Source organism: Pimephales promelas, chromosome 18, assembly GCF_988280905.1.
Source record: "Pimephales promelas chromosome 18, fPimPro1.hap1.1, whole genome shotgun sequence".
NCBI lineage: Eukaryota > Metazoa > Chordata > Actinopteri > Cypriniformes > Leuciscidae > Pimephales > Pimephales promelas.
This window is the reverse complement of record NC_142786.1, coordinates 21,427,629-21,449,802: the sequence shown is the minus strand read 5'-3', so window position 1 is coordinate 21,449,802 and position 22,174 is coordinate 21,427,629. Positions and strand designations below refer to the sequence as shown.

Genomic DNA, 22,174 nt, shown 5'->3' with positions numbered 1-22,174 from the left:
CTTATTAATACAAATTTAAAGAAAAAGTAGTTGTTAATTGAAAATGATACATTTAGTAAAATATCAAGACACAAGAAAATATGAAAATGCCACTATTCTCATAAGAGAGCAGTTTGATTTATTTTAACTATTTATTATGAATTTTTTCTCCCTCAGAAACACTATCATGTTGGCAACATACTCAAAGAAATGTGTGAGGACTATGTTGTAAAAAATATTATGCAATATATTATTAGTTCCATTCCCTTTCTAGAACTTCATGTAGAGGAGGTTAATCTGATTTCTGTCCTGTACAGATTGCTACAATATTTGGAGATGAAATTATAAGATAAGGGTTGGCACAGTTTAAAACATGAAACATGTTTGATATCCTCCAACTGGATGAAATCCTAATCTGAAGCTAAAAACTGAGTCTGTTGTGTACACCACACAACGGAATCTGTCAATTCTGAGTGCCTAAAATTTGCAGACTGGCTCCAACTTTTGGCTGTGTCAACTCATCCAGACTGCAAATCGGGTCAAAAATCAGTAGTATTGCAGTGCAGTGCATTCCAGTCTTTACTCAGACTGTTTTGCAACCAATGTCATTGGTGAATATCCATAAGTTGAACAAAGTTCAGTCAGAGCAGAGCTGTAAGTTGGTTCTGATAGGCAGACAGGTGTCAACCCAGCTGTTGCAGCTCTGCATTACTCTTGACCACACACTGATCTCATCTTTAGTAGAATCCATCCAGCAAACTGACTGACCGTAACTCATTCCTGCAACACAAACACACAGTCTTAAAGAGGAACCATTTTTTAAAACATCACTTAAAGAGAGTATTAAGAGGGTGGTTGGTTGGTTGGTTGAAACTGGTGGTTATGGTTTACACGTTTAAAGAAGTTGACCAATCACAACACATTAATCCAGCTTACCAATCAGAGCACATTGTGCTTTTCAGAAGGAGGAGCTTCATAGAAAAAGGAACTAATTTATTTTCTAAACTAATTTATTTTAATTTATTAATTTTCCAAAAGCAACGTTAGTCCAACTATGGTCGCAACTTCCATCATTATTAGCATAGTTAAACGAGTTGTGTTTTCCCAAAAGCATAATTCTGACGAACTTTCGCAAATAGCAGCGGCAGTGCAAATTTTGGAACGGCAGCTCTCTAACTGTGGTTAGAATTACTTGTTCACATGACGTGGACTTAATAAATCCTTGTCTTGAGCAAAACAAGCAAGCTGACATTCATTACAATCTGTATCTTTTATATAGAATACATACAAATGTAATTTACGTCTTTGAGTTTGTCAAGAGATTTAAAGCACTGTTTTTGAACGTTTTTGATCTGGAAGTAAAGTAAAATAACTGAAAATTTTAACTACTCCTCAGATGTCATGTTTGTAATTTTTATCTAAACATTTAGCATTAATTCAATCTCAAACAGATTCATTAAAGTTATTAGTCCACCACCTGCCTGACATCATTAAAAAAGGTGGTTGAACGACCAATTTGCGACAATACAGTTTTGGGAAACTGTAGCTGTGACTACGTAGTTGATTTCTTCAACGATGGATCGTACTGTGGGAGTAACGTCGTGGGAAACGCGCCCCATAGTGTTACTGACAGACTGAGAAGAGAGGAGAAGCAACAACGTAAAATATTTAAGATAAGGTGTTTTTTGAACATTCAACAGGAAAAACTCTTCTAACAGAGATATCAAGATCAAGACTTAAGCATAATAGGTCCTCTTTATCTCTTAGCTGTTTTTATTTCTATTGTCAAGTATGTTCAAATCTGTATTACCAGAGCCTGTGCTGAGTCGGACTCCACCCAGACAGTCGGAGTGATGTGGATTCCAGACCGTTATTTCTGCACATGCCTGCATGAGGTCACTGGACTGAAACCCGTCATAAACCATGGTGTGGTTGAACACCGGGCTGACAGAACCTCGCACTAGTCGAGTTCGCTGGCCACTGATGCCGCTTTCATCTGGTAACACCACACTGTAGAAACACAGACAAAAACAGATGACTTTAGAAACGCTGACGCAGAGGCTCACGCTCGGCTCTATGATTAGTTGTCATCAGTCATGACGTGTCCTTCCCTGATTCATCAGCCACTGTTTACACTGGCACGCGCATGCCTAGTGTTGGTAAATGGTCACATGATCCGCGTTTTCAGTCATTTTAATGTGGACGGAGATCAATTCTAATACGCAGATAAAACGCTGGTGTGGATGGAGATCGTATTCGTTTATTTCTCCGTTTTTAGACGAAAACGCAGTAGCGTGGACGGGGCCTCAGTTTAACTTGCCACATTTCTATAGAGCCTTCCAGGCGAAAACCCGGCTAAAACACAGGCCTTTATATGTAGTGAAAAAACACCCAATCTGGCAACACAAAATACAAGTGTCGCACCGCGGCCGCCGTCGACAAAGTAGCGAGCAAGGAGGCGTCGTATGATCATTTAAACGGATTTTATGACTAGGCCGGTGAGGATGGGAAAAATCGTACATTTCTGTGCAAACTGCCCGTTGATAAAATAATTGTTGTCTGTGGTTGTATATGGGCTGTGGCAAAAAAAAAAAAAAAAGCTTGCAACATATGGAAAAAAAGAACTATGAACTGAACTAGTTCATTTTAAAATGTGTGAACTGAACTTTGAACTAGTTTATGTAGAAAGTGAACTTTCCCAACACTGCATGCACTCATGCATAATAAACATTAAACGAACCACTCTGTCATGAATGGGCACACACACCTTTTCACAAACGTGTTGGGTGCACCACGTTTTGTGGGAAGTAGACCAACAATCTCCCTCAACCATATATGGAGCTCACCAGTCAGTGGATGACCATTTCCTGCAGACACAGAACACACAAAATAAGATATTGACATGATGGGGTTTTAAACAAACTGTACCTGAACAAACCACAGGGGGGCAATACTGTCCAAGGACCAATCAGTAATGAGACCAGAGGGACCCAATAAGGTCCTCTTCAACAGAGTTTACCAAACAAGGGGTTTGTGATTGGATGAAAAACTAAGAATTAAATCATAACATTAGAAATAGGGCTGCACAAGTAATAAAAAACAAACAAAACGCAATTTATCTGTCTGTAAACAGCAAACCTGATTTTACTCCAAAATAAAAGCTTGAGGGTTTGAATAATTGAAGACGTTAGTATTGCAGTGTAAAACGTTATTATTATTTTTTTAATGATTGAGTATATTTTTTTTATTTAAAGTGCAATTGTATTATTACAATAGAAATGTATTGTAATAATACAAAAATATTGTGTATAATTAGATTTAAAATGACAATAATAATGTAAAAATATGATATAAATAACAATCACAAAATAAGTTTCTGATGAAATTAAAAAATGTATAATTAAATACGTATGACCTGTGACCATTATCCAATATCAGAGAGTCTTGTCAGGTAATTGAAATATTAACATAAAAGGGTGTTTTTTATCAAATGGATTCGGCTGACCAAAAAAAGTTTGGGAATCCTTGCTCTACAGTTTAGCCGTAAGAGATAGTGTGCCCACCCATAAAAACTGGTAATGGGCCACATGACTTTTAATAATGGCCCTGCATATAAATATGGATAGAAAGGTTTAAAATATGAATCATCTGCTCAGACTCACCCTCTGAACCCGGAGGTACAAACTTAATTGAGAACAGAATGGTTCCTCTGCTGATGATGGCATCTGGACTTAACTGAACCTACATCAAGAGAAAGAGTCTCCTGATGAGAGACTGACTATCACAGGTTTAATTCAATCCACATATCAGCCTATCTGCATCTGAAATTGCATACTTCCCAACTACATAGTAGTTGAGTATGTAATTAAAGTAGTATGTCTGAATTCACAGTACTCATAAAAAAAGTCATCAAAAATGTACCTGGATGAACAACGGTTAGATTCTGAGGTGTGCATATGATGGTCACTTTACTATAGTAATGACAACATGGCGAATGATCACTACTGTGAAGTCATTACTTATTCAAAATAAGAGTATGCGATTTGGGATGCAGCGTCTATATGAATTGGGCTCACTCTCGGTTGCAGGTTGTGCCAGGTTGGTTGGCTCTGGCTCCAGTCCCACAGACCCAGCCTCACCTCCACCTCCCCCAGGAACAGGTTTCTCCTCAATCTCTCCAAGTGCCAGACTGACATACTCAACACACGAGCCTGGAGGTCCAGTCTGCGCACTTTGTACTGGTACAGGCAACATTTTAGAAATGAGTGGGGAAAGAAATAGTACTTTAATGTATTTTAAATTCATAGAAGTCATTTTTAACAATAATAATCAATGAAAGAAAACTGACTTTCATGGTTTCATCATAGACCGGATTTAATGTTTTTCTCTTCATTGCAGTTTTTCTCTTACTGCGGGATGTGTTGTCGGGGAGAAGGTAAACTTTAACGTATCTGTGTGTGAGAGAAAGATGGAAACCATTCATTATATATTTACATTCAAAAGTTTGGAGTCAATAAGATTTTTTATATTATATGCATTATATCTTTTCATAAATAACTGTAACCAAAGTTAAAACGCATTACACTCATCTAAAGGATTATTAGGAACACGACACTAATACTGTGTTTGACCCCCTTTCGCCTTCAGAACTGTCTTAATTCTACGTGGCATTGATTCAACAAGGTGCTGTATTGATAGGATAGCATCTTGCAGTTGATGGAGATTTGTGGGATGCACATCCAGGGCGAGAAGCTCCCGTTCCACCACATCCCAAAGATGCTCTATTGGGTTGAGATCTGGTGACTGTGGGGGACATTTTAGTACAGTGAACTCATTGTCATGTTCAAGAAACCAATTTTAAATGATTCGAGCTTTGTGACATGGTGCATTATTCTGCTGGAAGCAGCCATCAGAGGATGGGTACATGGTGACCATAGAGGGATGGACATGGTCAGACCCCGTCCACAATACTGTGTTTTCGTTTAAAAACGGAGAGTTAAAACGAATACAATCTCCGTCCACACCAGCGTTTTATCTGCGTATCCCCACCACTTTAAAATGACTGAAAATGCGGATCATGTGACCATTCACCAACACTGGGCATGCGCATGCCGGTGTCAACAGTGGCTGACTAATCAGGGAAGTATACGTCATGACTGATGACAACTAATCATAGAGCCGAGCGTCAGCCTCTGCGTCATCGTTTCTAAACTCCTCCATTTTGTTCCGTCTACACTAAACGCCCTCTGGAGATTCAAAACGCAAAACGGAGCTGCAGCGTTTCTAAACTTCTCCGTTTTAGATTCTCAGTCTAAATTTCTCCGGTCTTCGTTTTTCCCGTTTTAGTCTGGAGGTGCAAACGTAGCAAAAGGTTTCCATTTTTAAACGAAAACGCAGTAGTGGACGGGCCTCAGAAACAATGCTCAGGTAGTCCGTGGCATTTAAACGATGCCCAATTGGCACTAAGGGGCCTAAAGTGTGCCAAGAAAACATCCCCCACACCATTACACCACCACCAGCCTGCACAGTGGTAACAAGGCATGATGGATCCATGTTCTCATTCTGTTTACGCCAAATTTTGACTCTACCATCTTAATGACTCAACAGAAATCGAGACTCAACAGACCAGGCAACATTTTTCCAGTCTTTAACTGTCCAATTTTGGTGAGCTCTTGCAAATTGTAGCCTCTTTTTCCTATTTGTAGAGGAGATGAGTGGTACCCGGTGGGGTCTCTTCTGTTGTAGCCCATCCGCCTCAAGGTTGTGCGTGTTGTGGCTTCATAAATGGTTTGCTGCATACCTCAGTTGTAACGAGTGGTTATTTCAGTCAAAGTTGCTCTTCGATCAGCTTGAATCAGTCGGCCCATTCTCCTCTGACCTCTAGCATCAACAAGGCATTTTTCGCCCACAGGACTGCCTCATACTGGATGTTTTTCCCTTTTCACACCATTCTTTGTAAACCCTAGAAATGGTTGTGTGTGAAAATCCCAGTAATTGAGCAGATTGTGAAATACTCAGCCCGGCCCCTCTGACACCAACAACCATACCACACTCAAAATTGCTTAAATCACCTTTCTTTCCCATTCTGACATTCAGTTTGGAGTTCAGGAGATTGTCTTGACCAGGACCACACTTCTAAATGCATTGAAGCAACTGCCATGTGATTGGTTGATTAGATAATTGCATTAATGAGAAATTGAACAGGTGTTCCTGATAATCCTTTAGGCGAGTGTATAATATTGGTTTCTTTCCTTGTTAAAAAATCCTTGTTAAATCTGAAATTGGTTGTTTGTCCTGTGTTTTAATACATTATACTTTGTAACAATAAATAGATAACTATTATAGGGATTAAAATTATTCCTGAGACCATATGACTGAATGAAAATGACCATGGCACATGAAATGACACTTACGGGTCCGATCGATTTTTGCGGGCCGATGCAAGGTCTTGGCAGCATATAATGTGCACGTGAAGCTCCTCCTTCTTGATGTCATACTGCAACGAGAACTGGATCCGCCCTGATACTACAACATCCCCGAAATCACCCACACTGTACAGGCTCATCAAACTGCCATTCATCTACTCACACACAAACGGCACAGTTTACCCCTCCAAAGCTTCTGCCGCAAACCATCATGTGTTGTGCTCGAGAGAGAGAGAGAGTGTGTCTTACCATATGATGAGAGGTCAAGCTGCTAACTGAGCCAAACCTAGTGTAGTCTAGTTCAGTGCTGCCAGAGTCAATGTCCCCCTCTGAGTCCATCTACACACACGCACACACACGAATACATATAATACAACAGGTTCTCACACGTGTGCATCTGTACGACAGTCCTCTCTGAACAGACCTGCAGATATGGTGGTGCACTTGGCAAAGCTCTCCTCTCTTTGTCTGCTGGCTCTCCAAAACTTCCTGAGGCAGGAGGGAAAGAGAAGGTGAGCAGAGTGGAGTGCTGAGGCATTTATAAATGCATCATATGATTTGACTGTCAGTACAGTGGATTTTACCTTCAAGAGCATTTCCTACTGCTGCGCTCTTCTGTTCAAAGCAAGAACATTATGTGAAATCTCTCATATTTCACACGCAAAGTTAATATAATCTTAAATGTAAAATGACCTTTGTGATGTGTCTTGTCCTGGATTGTGGTTCAGGCGATACCGCAGGAATGAGACTAAAAAGAATGTACAATACAAGACAGTCGCCTTTGGTTGGCTTAGTTAGAATTTAAATCATTTAATATTCAATAATATTGTGATGAGTATTCAGTAAAGTAGATAGTGGTTTGACTTGTCGAGACTGTTTTTCAAGATGGCTCCGGCCTGTATATACAAAGTGGACTGTCTTTATAAAATATCTTCTCATTAAACGGTCTTTACACTTACAACGTTCTCAATGCTTCGTTTTGCATATATGGACTCTCATTATGTTACTGTGTTAGTGTGGGGCTATTTTAAGCCTTGTTAGTGGTATTAACTAGCGATTTCAAAATAATAACTTTGTAAAATGGCATAATATGGCCTCTTTATTATATATAGACTGTTGATGCATTCATTTTACTCAGTCCAAAGTTAAAGAGCAACATGCAGGTTGGACACCCCTATATAGCATAGTGTATGTTGATGATAAAACAACTAGATTTTCTGAACTGGAGTAATATAGATTTAGCCATTAACAATATTTTGATAAAACTTGTGATAAAATAACTATGAAGCACTAACCGGAAGTGACGATAGGCGAGGGAGTCTGTTCAAGTTCAAGCTCAAGTTACAATGGATGTGAGTGAAGAAACCGAGTTCTCTGATGTTGACGAACATGCCTATGATGACCCACAGGCCTATAATTATGAGCCTCCAAGGCGAGATGGACGTCGGGGGGAGATCGGGGGAGGAACATTGGGCAGAGGAGAGAAGCAACGTTAGAGTTGTGGTGTCAAGAAAACCAGTGGAGAATAGGGCAAATGACTTGGTGAGTTAATGTAAGTTAGCTAGCCCCGTGGATATCACATAGCTACTGTATGGCTAGTATCTTGGTGTTTTGCAATAAATCTGCTTTAGCAAACATACGCTAAACCTTGTTCTTGATTAAACATCCATTTAGATTGTCTTAATTAAAGCCAGCAACGTTTTGTCTTACCATATTCTACGCTGACAGTGATTATGCAGTCCATCCAAGCTGGTTAGCACTATCTACATTGACTAATGACCATGCTATAACAACCAATATACAATGACAATACCTAAGCTACAATAACAACAGTCTAATGGCGCTTTTTCCACTGCATGGCACGGCTCGGTCGGTGCGGTTCGGCTCGCTCGGTACGGTTTGGCTATGACTCGGCTTGACACGGCTCGGCTTGCTTTTCAACTGCAGTTAGTGATACTATTTAAACGAGTGAAATGTGCACCACAAACGACCGAGTGTGTGGTAACAGACACTTCACTGTGGTAACAGTGAAGTCTCCTCTCTTCACCAACACAAAACGCACCCAAGACCGAAAAGCCTTGTTTTTCCAAGAAGGAAAATTATGGACACGATGTCCTGACAGGCTGGAATTCGTGCAACCAGTACAAACACAATAAATTACCATTATGGCTTCTCTAAAACTCAATCTAAAACTCTCTGTCTCTCACTACTAGTACTGCCCTATCAACACCCAACAATGTGAAAGCGGCCGCAAGCTCTTTTTTTTTGCCTCGGCTTACATCATATGACGCGTTGCTAGCGGGAAAGGCGTATTCCAGAGCCTTGCACATTTTCATCAAAAACTCAACATCAAATGAGATTTCATTAATAATTTTACATATGTGTTTTTAAAAGACCTCTGCAGAAAATGTAAAGTATTCATTCAGAAATAAATTCAACCTGCATGTTGCTCTTTAAGGAAGAGAGATGACACCAAAAGATGCACCAACCTTTCTAAATCTTTTTCGCTTTCCTTCTCTTCCTGGCCGTTGTCATCCTCTCTTATGCTTATATGTTCCAGCAATTCTCTCTCTGTACTCTTTTCTTCCTCTCGGTGATCATGTAATTGAGAAGAGTTATTACCTCCTTCTTCAACAAATATATCCGTCAAAGGAGGTATATCTACTTTGAAAAAAGGATTATTGTCAACACATGTATATGCACACAAATATTACTCTACAGGGATGAGTAGGAGATCATGTGACCTTTTTCATGTCGTTTACGGCGTAAGGAGGTGTGCACAACATCAGCTCCTGCCTTCTGATATCTCTTAGCGCGCTCTTCATGAAACCACTCACCCGAGAGAGAGCGCAGATGGACAGGGTCTGACACCGTCTGCTGAAGCTTACTGAAAACACAAATATCTTTTATTCCTCCTATGACTTACATGAACCAAAAAAGTCCAGTATTGTACACAGACTGACCGTACTCTCCCTTCCTCTTTGCAGCGTAGTTCAGCATCTCTCAGCAGAACATTGAGAATTACAGTTTGCTCCACCTCAGTCAGGTGACACAGATCTAGTTTAGGTTCCCCTTCCATTTCAGGCACACTTCAGTGTTCTTCACACCTGCTTATTAAAATGAGTTAGATTAGATTTATGAGAAATCACATCTAAGAGTTGCAGATGGAAATGTGGGAACTAAACGAGTTGAATGCACAAATGAGAAAATACAAATTTAACAAAACAATTAAAAAAAAAACAATAAAGGTTCTTGAATCAGAAAAGCAATTTAAAATTCAATCAAACTAAAATTAATTTTCAAGCTCCAACCTGCGTTAATGTGTATTTATGCCCTCCAGATGCAATAAAGGGACTTCAATTCATATGGTAGGCATGTGAATAGCCCACTAATGCTCTTTGATATGTTTTTTTTTTTTTGTTGTTTTTAATTTCACAAGGATATGTACACAGTTATATTAATAATAATAACATCAACTTTCTCAGATAATGATTTTCAATGCTTTTTGTTTGTAGGGTTCTTTTTTCACTTTATTTAATAAATTGAATAATTTTTACAGCCCAAAATGTTATCTTTTCTAAATCTTCTGTAGCAATCAGTGGTAATCAATGGTAAACCAAAAAAATAAAAAACTTGATTTCCACACCACCAAATTCACAAGTGTACATAATTAAACTCTTATGCAACAAGAGTTAAATGTGTATAATGGAATATACTTCATTCCTACTTGACTGTAACTGATATACAACGAATTCTGCCTATATTTCCCTATATTGTGCCAAACTATTTTGACAAATAAAGAGATTAAAATCCTGTAGCAGGAAATGACGGTCTCATTTCTAATAGAAGTTTCTGATACCACAAAGCGATGCTTGAGTCGCGCACGCGCAAAACAAACAGCGCAAACAAGCCAAAAGTAAACAAATTGCTTACCACTGCAATGAGGCCAAGTATTTATCTTCTTCCATAAAACACAAGCATAAACTACTATAATGCACTTTAGATCAAGCTGCTAAAGACTTTCGGTTAGTTAAATGATTAACAAACGAGGATAAATGAACAGATGGAGTCGCACCTGTCAAACTCTCCCAATTGCACCCAAAACTCAAACGTGAAAAAGAACGAGAAGAAGAAACTAATGTTTACTTAAACAACAAAATGTAATATCTTTACCTCATCTAATGTCCTCTGGGTATTTCATTGTCGCGGGTTTTCTTTGTCAAGTTTAGCTGTCGGTAGTTTCTAAACACACACTCGTTTGTATCTGGTTTGGCAGGACTGGCACTCACACCCGCCCTCGGGCACAGAGCAAAATACGAACCGGATTCTCACACATCACCGAGTATGCACTTATTTTACTAATTAATTACTTAACGACGTTCACACAGCATGTCTCTCTGCACTCTCTCTCTATCTCTGAACATTTTTGTTGCATGAATATCTGAATATGCAACATATCAAAAGAAAGAAGAGGTCTCGACTATTTCTCGATTCATGGGTAAGTTTATTGAAAAAATAAAAAAAAATAAAAAATAAAAAACATTTTAAATGTTATGAATGGATTTAGAACGATATCATCAAACCATAGATTTTGGGTTATACATAATATTGTTTGATGATCACTTTATTTTACATGTGCACAAGCAATTGCTAACACAATTATTAATTATTATTATTATTAATAAAAATAATATAATATATAATAATATTGATATTATTATTAATATTATAATTATTATTAATAATTAATTGCATTAATGCTTTTATCACTCACCTGTCTACTTCTTTTTCACTTGTGTTTTGATCCGGAATTGATCCGGAAATCATTGAGGAAAGGGATAACTGAGTTCTATCTTGGCAAATGTAAAGGCCCTTGCCCTTCCACACCAAAAGTTAAATGAATAAGCCTCAGGCTGCAGGAAGAGCAAATTCACAACTGCTATAACCATCATGGGGACAGAAGAATTGTCAATGAATAGGAGAACAAAATAATTTGAAAAAGTAACTCTGATATTTTCTTGTAAATTTAAATGTAATAGATTACTTTACTAGTTACTTTAAAAGTAATCTGATTACATACCTTGCATTACTTGTAATGCGTAACCCCAACACTAGTCATTACTCTGCTAATAGTATAAATACAAGACAAAAATTTTGTCTGGTATTTCTGGAAGTGATTCCTCACTTTGGGGCACATTGGACTACTTGAAATCAATGTTCAAATAGACTTTTGTATAATGTGTGACATGTGGATTTTATGTGAGAATAATGATGTGATGGTAATGACATTAATCACTTTTTGGAGAAAAGTCCATACACGGCTAGGACTTTTTAACACATCAAGTTAAAGCTATAGTTGATTAACTTATAAAACTTATAAAAGCTTATAAAAATATCAAGAAATGGTTCATTTTTGAAGAAATCTTAGCAAGGAGGGTTTTCTAAATGCTTGGCATGATGGTAATGACAGCATATCGAGAAAAGCAGTAATAGAATTTCTTTGTAATAGAATGTAAATACGTTTTCCAAGTTTCCGAACCATTTAATAATGTTTTTTCCTTCTTCATTCTTCACAGAAATGATCCATTTGTTTTCACGTTGTACTCATGTCTGTCAGTGTCAGTTCCGGTTTGGAGTCTCTATCTCCCCACACCTACTAAACACACACTGACACACGTTCAGAGGATGACAAAAACACCGGGCAGACACAGACACTTAGACGCTCATGTTATACTCAGGCATTGTTCATTGAGCCGTGTAGCGACTGTTTTAGTGCTATTCCTATTTGCTAAGGCTGAAAGCATGTTATCAGGAACATATCAGAATAGACATGATCAATCATGAAGAAAACATTCAAAGTTCAAAAGCTTGCAAATATTATGCCTCGGATAATACACATATTGCATTATGTAAGAAAAATGTTATGTTGAAGCTGCTCCCCTTTTACCTAACCTCTGCTGGTCAGGCAATATTTCTCAAACTGTAATAAAATAGTAATTTAAGTAACATTTTGGGGGTTGGAATGTGTTTATTAAAGGGATTTTTTTTACAAAGCAATGTTTTGCACATTTGTATCACTCAAGACTCTTACAAACATTCAAATACATGTACAAAAATCATATATAAACACAATTATGCACACTCATACAAGCACACACTTCTCAAACAAACATCAGTGACACTTGACTGGCAAATTCAGTATCTTTATACCCCTCCCACTTATTATAACATTAAACCACACAACCAATCACAACCCTGTATCCCTGAGTCCAGCCTCATAGCTCATCATGAGTGACTTCATCTGCCTTGAGTTTAAACTCATCCTCTGTGATTCGTCCATCCTTGTTGCGGTCCTGGTTATCGTACATGTTCTCTATGATGCGCTTCGTATCAAAACCTGGTGCAAGACGACCTTTGCCCTCTTCTACCTGCAGGAGGATGTAATCTGAAAACTGTATGGAAGGAACAGACAATAATAAAATGAACTTAATAAACATTCTGCAGATGTATTGGTGATACACACAGCCAAACGCACAGTTAAAAGCTGTATACCTCAGTGGAGTCCACTTGTGCATCTTTGTTCTTGTCCATCTCACTGAAAAGATCAGGAGAGACATCGTTGTTCCACACAAACATGTAGCCGTCAGGAAGACCCTCCTCCATGTCCACCATTTCAACATCAAACACCAGCACAGCACTGCCAGGGACCTCTCCATCTGAACAAACAAAAATGGCACTTAAAGTCACTATGTTTTGTTGTTATGTTTTTTATGGAACAGTGATTTATCCGTGCACAACATTAGCATATCTTTTCTTAAAGGAGTAGTTCACTTCTTAAAAAAAGTTATGCTGATAATTTACTCACCCCATGTCATCCAAGATGTCCATGTCTTTCTTTCTTCAGTCGAAAAGAAATTAAGGTTTTTGATGAAAATTCCAGGTGAGAATTTGATGAGAATTCCAGGATTTTTCTCCATATAATGGACTTCAATGGGGTCCAAATGGTTCAAGGTCCAAAAGACAGTTTCAGTGCAAACTGCAAACTGTTCTTATCAAGCTCATTTAAAAAAAAGTTTTATAAGCACAAATGCTCGCCTTGCTCTGTTCTGTGATGGGCCTTCGTGACTCTCCTGTTCGAATTCGTTCATTAAAATGAATGAATCTTTTTCCCGAGTCAATTCCTTCATTTCGTTCGGTGAATCAACCAAATATTTGAAAAAAGTTTCATGAAAAGCAATTGTTTCGCTTGATAAGACCCTTATTCATAATCTGGAATCATTTAAAGCCCTTTGAACAGTTTGGAGTTTGCACTGAAACTGTATTTTGGACCATTAACCGTTTGGTTACCAGTAAAGTGCATTATATGGAGAAAAATCCTGGAATGTTTTCATCAAAAACCTTAATTTCTTTTCGACTGAAGAAAGAAAGACATGGACATCTTGAATGACATGGGGGTGAGTAAATTATCAGCAAAAGTTTTCTTTAAAGTGAACTACTCCTTTAATTCAAGTGTCTTCATAATCTTTCATCAAAATAACTTCCCCTCCCTCTTGCAGCATCTCTTCTTTGATGATGTGTTTACTGGAGCGATTGTGGGGCAACCTGTCACTCACATGAGATCGACCAATAGGAACCCACAACCATCCAATCAATTCCCCATAGACAAAATCAAGTCCCGCCCCACATTTTTTCTTCACTTGGATCACAATGGGGAAGAAAAGACTAACGCATTTTCCATTTCACACCATTTTTAAAATACTATATTTAATATTCTGGGAAATATAGAGATTTTAACTGTGACTCAACACAGTTTTTAGGGACCATGTGGATCATCCCCCTAAACAATTAAAACATTAAAATAACATTAGTTGACTTACTAAATGACAGCTAATTCTTTTTTGATATTAGCACACAAATCGTTTTTTTTAGCAGAGTAAGTTTGTAAGAATAATTTCCTTTGCTGGTGTCTGTTGGCTCCCTCTGGTGGTTGCATCACATATTGCAATAAAAAAATCACAAAGCCAAAAGCTACAGTCCGATTCTTAACGAAATGATTCTTAAGAGTCGGTTCTTTTTAGTGAATAAAATTCAGCTCAAACAGTGCACATACTTCGCTACTATAATGTAGGCAAAAAAACAGTATGTGACAAAAGAAGTATGGTATGTTTGAAGTCACAGTACTCATAAAAGAGTATCAGGACTTCCTACGAGATTCTGAAGTGTGCATTTGATGGACACTTTACTATCCTCCCATGAGGCCACGGGAGAGGATTTGTGAATGACAGTGAACTGATGCTGGTAGGTCACATGATAATGCCAACATCATAAATATGGTACGTACAGATTACATTCATTCTACACACATTCATACTGCATAGAACGTACTTTTTAGTTACTTATTCAAAATATGTACCTACCCAAGCCCATGTAGTCCAATTCTACAGTTTGCTCTTTTAATGAATCGTTCAGAAAGCATCACAAATCTACTAATAATGGTATCAGTCGGTCAAGTTCATCAAGAACTCAGAATGACCTTAGTGGAAATAATAATAATGTAAATGTGTGTCTTACCAACTCCCCTCTCTCCATAGGCAAGGTGAGGTGGAATGACTAGGTTGCGCTTCTCTCCAACACACATTCCCATCAGCCCTTGTTCCATGCCTAAAACCACCTGTCCGGATCCCAGAACCACATCATACGTCTTGCCAATAGTGTGCCTGCATTAACACACAGACACAAAGGAAAACATCACTTTAGATAAAAACATTTTTAAAATATAAAACATTCTTTTTGATTCCCAGTTTTCAAGCAACAAGATGACCAAATACTTCAAAAAACGAAATACTATGCGAAACGTGTAATTGCAACGCACGTGGAGCTGATGTTGGTGCCATCCATGAGAGAGGCGTTGTAGTGGTATTTGACAAAATCACCATTTTTTGCATTGTAGGTGCAGTTCTCTGGCTTCACACTGGTGATCACAACTGTATCAGATGGGTTGTGGAAATCAATAATGTGGACATCGAACACCAGCACAGCTGAGCCAGGGATCTTAGTTCCTGTAGGAGCACATAGAAGAGATTCATACAAAGGTAAAAGCTTGTTGTAGTTTGTTAAAGGGATACTCCACCGTTTTTTCCATTATTCCCTTAACTAAGACGAGTTCATACATTCCTCTGTCGTCTCAGTGCGTGCACTCAATCGCTCTGGCGCGAAACACTTTGATAGCACTTAGTTCTTTCAATATGGACCAAGCACCTCCACGTTTTCCCTAATACCACAGCAAGTGATTGGGAGCACTTCGACTCGGCCCATATATCTATGGACTCGGCGCAGTGATATCATCAGTCCGGAGAGTGATCGGGGGAGAGGACTTTTCACGAGTGATGATATTACTATGCCGAGTCGAAGTGCACCCAAGCACTTGCTGTGGTATTCCGCCATACATTATAGTTTTCCACTTTTCCACAGCGTTTTATTTTGTGTCACCGTCCTAGGTCGAGTTACACTACTCGAGTAACTCTATTTAAATAGGGAAAATGTGGAGGTGTTTGGTCGCTTCTCTGCCTGGCGCATGTTGAATGAACTGGGCTAGTTAAGTGCTATCAAAGTGTCTCGCATGCGAGACGAGAGAGGGAATTATTGTTATTAGTTAAGGGAATAACATAGTTTAACATGATAAAACTGTGGAGTATCCCTTTAAAGTGCTCTTATTATGGTATTTTGAAGGTTCTTGGTTTTGTTTTGGAGGTCTCCAACAGTAGGTTTACCAAAAACACCTTTTTTTCGCATACTGTACTATACTATATCAGTGTATGAAACGGTTCGATAAAGGATTTAGTCTCTCTAAACCCGGCTTACCGAGAGCCTGCTCTGCTCTGATTGGTCAGATAGCCCAGTCTGCTGTGATTGGTCGACCACTTACAGAGGATGTTGGAAATGAAACACCAGTACCATATCTGAATTTCAGCTCCTCCTCAGCACTTGATACACAGTGATACGAACAGTAAGAATGGCATCGGTTTTACTGTATCAATTTGACTCCATTCCTTTGGAAATGCATTAAAGAGTATTTGCTTTTGCAGCGCAGAAAACTGTCTTCTTGACATGTGGACAACAGTAACTCCATTTATCGAGCACTTTGCAGACCTGTTACATCCACAAACAGCTGTATTACACACTGCATGAAAGGTAATATCCGAAAAAGCACTTTAAACAATAAAAAGGTAGATCAACACACACCTGTGCCTTCTTCTCCATACGCCAGGTGAGGTGGGATCACAATCCTCCTGCGCTCTCCAACACACACACCCAGGAGTCCTTGGTCCATTCCTGCGATCACATAGCCTTTACCGATGTAAGTGTCATATGTGCGATTCCTTGAATAACTGAAACATAAACACAACTGTAAGCATAAGTGCTCTGAATATCACTTTAAAAAATGAAAGTGTGTAGGGTTTTTACCTGGAGTCAAAAAATGTGCCGTCCAGCAGGGATCCGTTATAATGATACCGCATGAAGTCTCCAACTTGACTTTTGCGTGGACAAGGATCTGGAAGGTATTCCACCTGTACTGTGATTTCATCTTTGGGGTTATGAAGGTCCAGCAGAATCACATCAAACACCAGAGAGGCTTGAGCGGGGATGTCACTTCCTGTGAGAGGAGATAACGATGCTGTGATTCTTCATTTGAATGGACAAATACTGTTAGTTGTGTATATTACGAATAAAAGGACTCTCACCATCCCCGTTCTCTCCATAGCCGAGGAAAGGTGGTATGGTGATGATGCGTTTTTCTCCCACACACATTCCCAAAAGCCCCTGGTCCATTCCCGCAATGAGCCAGCCAATCCCCACGTAAGTGTCATAGGTGCGCATACGTGTGTGACTGCAAATGAAAGAATCAGGAAAAAAATTACATAAATCTTTATTTTAATATTCTTGAAATTTATTACATAAAATAAGCAATGAAAATTGTTTTAAGCTGTTTATAGCTAAATTATAATTATAAATGATGTTATATTTACTTAAAATTGTAATATATTCACATATTTAACATATTCCATTTATTTACATTTGTGCTTTACACAACAGTTCCGCTCCTCAAACGTGATTGGTCAAGCCATGAGCCAAGAGTGCTATTACATATTGCTTTTGTGTGTGGTTTTCTATATTTTTTGATGCCACAGACCCACAAATATACTTTCATACGAGGGACCCCCATCCTAAAATTTAAAGGGCATCTATATTGTTTTATTTTTTTTAGACCCAATTTATACTGAATAAAGTAATATTACAAGTAAGTGTAAAATAATATTTGGAATATATAAAAGAATTTGTCTTACATCATTTTTTAATATTTTATTATTAACCTTTTTTTAATTATTTATTTGAATCTAATCATTATTTATTTAAATAAAACCTTGTTTTAGGCAGACTCATTGTTAACAGCGATTTTTCAGTGTCTATTTCTGCATGTTACAGGATTACACCAATAGGTGGTATTGTGAGTCATAATCTGTATAAGTGAGTCATTTGACTCTTTTACTCCACCGAATCGGTTAACGATTAAATAGGTGTGTTTGAACTGAAGAGGAGCTGTGCAGACCGATCAGTTTATGACATTAAAAAACAGCGAGAGTGACTGCACAGTGCCGCTTCATGTCGAAGACACATATTTAATCATTAACCGATTCGTTCAAAAACACAGAATCATGATTTAGGAACCTTTGCTATATACACTATATGTATATACGTATATCTATTTATTTATTTTTGTGAGGTCCACATGACTCACCTGGAGTCGAACAGCGTGCCATCGAGCAGAGTACCATTGTAGTGGTAACGGATGTAATCAGACACTTCCACAGTGCGGTTACAGCTCTCTGGCTTGAAGTACGTCTTTATCTGCACCTTGTCCTCTGGGTTCCAAATGTCTAACATCAGCACATCAAAGTGAAGGATGGAATCTGCGGGGATGATGTCGCCTGACAGGAAATGACACAAAATACCTTTTGAGGAATAAAATAAATCAAGCTTTGCAGCTTTGAAACCTGGCCATCTATTTAAACCGTCTTTGTGTTTAGTATAAAGACTTCATTATTAGTTTCGTTTGGCAGGGAAAGTGTGTATTGTGAAGCCTATGTTTCACGGGAAGAGCTTTTGTGATGATGAGATATATAATAATATAGTCAAACATCAGAAGATTTTTCAAGGATCACGTTACACTGAAAACTGACTGCTGAAAATTCAGCTTTGCATCGCAGGAATAAATCATATACATTAGTTCATGTATTAATGAATATGAACTAAGACTGAGAAATACATTTATTACGGTACTTATTCTGTTGTTTAAGCAAAATAATTCATTGTTTGTTGTGTGTTAGTTCATAGTGCATTAACTAATGTTACAAAATACAACTTTTGATTTTAATAATGTATTAGTAAATTATGAACTTAACATGAATTAAGATTCCTTATTGTTATTCCTTATTAGATTAACCTTATTGTAAAGTGTTACCAATTACATTTTGAAATACATTAGTAGCTAAAAGTGATGTCTGGAGGGGATTTTTGATAATTTGCTATTAATTACCCTTACAAGTTCGATTAAACCATCAAAATATTTAATATATATATTCTAAATATGTTAAATATGAGGGAAGTACAAAACCCTAAACTTGGTTAAAGTTTTTATCTGATGAAAGCTCAGGAAAAACATAGACTACAACAAAATTATTAATATTTTGTTGTTTCACTTGTTTTGCATGTGTTCATAATTTCTTTGTATGAAAGCCTGGCCAAAAATGATGCTCCCTCAATTTGGCCTGTTTCATTGTGTTATAAAAAAAACACACACACACACACACACAAAAACACACACACACACACACACACACACACAATTGTCTTTGGTATATGTGCAGTTAATTCTACACATCTGTTTGTGTTTCATGCAGCTGTGAATTGGCCAGACATACACACACCATCTCCACAACTAGTTCTGACAAGCGGACATGGTTCAACATTCCTCTTCGGATCACTCTAGGGAATTCACACCCCCATCCGTTCAACTTCCCCCTTTCTCTCTCTCTCCACCCGAGATCCCATGCTCCCGTGACTCAGCAGGAGTGCAGGAGAATCATGGGAATTGTAGGTTTCTGTAAGTTTGTGCTTATTCACATGCAAATGTGCTGATGGCATCTACACCGACAGACATCTAAATGACAAATAACTGCATTCATGCATGAAGTGGTAAACAGAGAACTGTGATTTGAAAGTGTGTTTACCATAGCCTTCCTTTCCGTAGGCAAGCTGAGGAGGGATTTTGATCATCCATCGTTCATTTACACACATGCCCACTAAAGCTTTGTCCATCCCAGCGATCAGCTTCTTCTGGCCAACAAACACATTATATGTGGTGCCACGGTCATAACTGCAAACACACATAAACAAACATGTATTATACCACAAAAATACTTTTCTTAGTAAAACATGTACATGGATATTTATTCTTGAGAAAAATACTTTTATAAGATATTAAGACTTGTTTTTAGAGAATTTATGGGTACACTTTATTTTAAGATGGCGTAGTTACATAGTACTAAGTAATATCAATTAATACATGTATTTACTATAGAGTTATGGTAATGGTTTGGTTTGTTTTAGTTATGCATAATTTACTGTTATTACTTAGTATACATGTAGTAATGTAACTATGTCACCTTAATGTTAGTTAGTTAGTTAGTTAGTTAGTTAGTTATAGAATTTACAGTTGGCAAATTTTATTTTATTGCATTAATGTATATCCAACAAATGAGGTTTATGCTTAAAACAATATTTTTAATTTTACTATTTGCCGTTTTATATTCTTTAAAAGGCTTATCTCACAGAACAATTTGTTTACACTGTTCATGCATGTATGCATGTGTGTGTATATATATATATATATATATATATATACATACATAAAATATAAATATATAGCCTATGATAAAAATATATTAATATATGATCAGGTCTGTTTTTCCAATTCTTTCACTCATCAAATTCAGTTAAGCAATTTTCTACTTTTTTATAATTTATACAAGATTCATCTAATTGTAAGTCACTTTAATGTAATTTAAGTTGAATTGACTTAAACATCCAAGTTGATTACACTTAAAAATTTTAAACATACAGTGTGTATATATAGATATATACAATGTATATACACATACTATATATACATATAACTTTATTCACACTTTTCATGCAAATGTATCTTTAAAAGATGTAAATTATCTTGCCCATTATTCATTCATTCGTTCACTCACTCACTCATTCATTCAATGACACATTCCTTCCTTGGTTCACTCAGACACGTATTCATTCTTGCATTCATTCTATAGACTACTGCAATTTGCAAACTTAAACTTGTTTTAAATCAATTGTAATTGTTTAGGATGTGCTTTGCAGAAGTAATGTTCACTATGGTAGGCCTAAATGAGCACGTCACGTTAGATCTGCTCTGCCTGCGTGGCTCTAGTAAACCTACAGACGCAAATGGCTTCAGGCCAGGTGAGATGAAGAACAATGCATTTTGAACTAACCTGGAGTCAAACTTCTTTCCATCAGGGAACGTGCCGATATAATGATAACGAACAAAGTCTCCTGACTTGACCAGGCGGTCACAGCGTTCCGGAGTGAACGTCTTCTCAATAACGATGTCATCTAACGGTACCGGCGGCGGGTTGCACGCCACTACCGTTACTAGGATCGCCAGGAGAATCATTTGCACCGTTAATCGTTTCATCTTCCGTTGTTTTAGCTAAGGTCTGGGTTGCTGCGTTCGCGCGCTGCAGCAGACTCTCCTCGATCACTCTCGCGGACTGTAGATGAAACGGGGTGTGTAGACGTGGTGGACGGTCCTCAAACTCACTCTAACTTCTTCTTCTTTTGCCCCCGGTGTCACTTTACATGGGGAACGGGCAGGAAAGAGCTCAGTTTTGCAGTGAAAAGCGGAAACGCAGGCCTGGAGGCTGGAATGTTTTCTACGTGGCACAGAGATGGGCGGCTCGCGCTTTATGAGACTGTAATTATAGAGGGACCACAATGCAGCGCAACAGGCGTTTCAGATCAGACTCTCACATGCACCTCTGTGAAGCAGTTTTTGATAAAATATCAGGAACGATACAAAATACATCTTTTCACTTTAGGAAGTTTCATTTTAAGGGGTTTCCCCACTTGTTTAACCTATTAAATCCCAATCATTAAAAAAAAAAAAAAATGAAAAGTGAGCGCAACGTGTACAGAGCAATGAAACAAACTTTTTTCTTTTTTCGTTTCACAAAAGTTAGTGAAATTATGTTTTATTTCTGGTCACAACTGCTGGAAATTTTTGGCCTATATATTTATAGTTTTTAAGACCAAAAGACCAATAGAAGTTGCAAAAAATATGTGTGTGTTTGTGTGTGTGTGGTCCTGGTTACCATCATTATGTTAATAAAATGTCTGAAATCCTGGGGACATTTTGGGGTCCCCATCAGGAAAACTGCTTATAAATCATAATAAGTGATGTTGTTTGAAAATGTAAAAATGCGGAAAGTTATCTGTAACGTTAGGTTTAGTGTAAGGGAAGTTTTTACAGTAACATCATTAGTCTATGGAAAGTCCACATAACATGAACAACGTGTGTTTGAGAGTGAGTGTGTGGCTATTTAATTACAGCAGGCAGCAAGACAGTATGTGAAATATGTGTAAAATAAACTCTTTTAGCCCCTAAAGTAAAT

The 22,174-nt window shown here is 37.8% G+C and overlaps 2 protein-coding genes across 4 annotated transcripts; both read right to left on the bottom strand.

The window, feature by feature from the left end:
* Positions 1-80: 80 nt before the first annotated feature.
* sytl1 (synaptotagmin-like 1) lies at positions 81-10,717 on the bottom strand. 3 transcript variants are annotated; one of them, XM_039680569.2, is made up of 15 exons: positions 10,578-10,717; positions 9,368-9,511; positions 9,149-9,291; positions 8,894-9,065; positions 7,098-7,152; positions 6,989-7,019; positions 6,829-6,893; positions 6,654-6,743; positions 6,393-6,559; positions 4,328-4,430; positions 4,056-4,217; positions 3,642-3,720; positions 2,747-2,846; positions 1,790-1,989; positions 81-759 (listed from the first exon to the last, which is right to left on the bottom strand). In XM_039680569.2, the coding sequence occupies exons 2-15, from the start codon at positions 9,481-9,483 to the stop codon at positions 617-619; spliced, it is 1,626 nt and encodes a 541-aa protein (XP_039536503.2). In that variant the 5' UTR covers positions 9,484-9,511; positions 10,578-10,717; the 3' UTR covers positions 81-616. The 3 variants fall into 3 exon arrangements, with proteins under 3 accessions (XP_039536503.2, XP_039536506.2, XP_039536504.2); XM_039680572.2 differs by having other exon boundaries at positions 4,119-4,217; XM_039680570.2 differs by having other exon boundaries at positions 9,368-9,514; positions 10,578-10,716.
* A 1,695-nt stretch (positions 10,718-12,412) lies between these two features.
* fkbp9 (FKBP prolyl isomerase 9) lies at positions 12,413-21,455 on the bottom strand. Its single transcript, XM_039680553.2, has 10 exons — positions 20,996-21,455; positions 19,694-19,839; positions 18,202-18,391; positions 17,147-17,292; positions 16,869-17,058; positions 16,647-16,792; positions 15,277-15,463; positions 14,976-15,121; positions 12,957-13,120; positions 12,413-12,856 (listed from the first exon to the last, which is right to left on the bottom strand). The coding sequence occupies exons 1-10, from the start codon at positions 21,196-21,198 to the stop codon at positions 12,680-12,682; spliced, it is 1,695 nt and encodes a 564-aa protein (XP_039536487.1). The 5' UTR covers positions 21,199-21,455; the 3' UTR covers positions 12,413-12,679.
* Between the last annotated feature and the right edge of the window lie 719 nt (positions 21,456-22,174).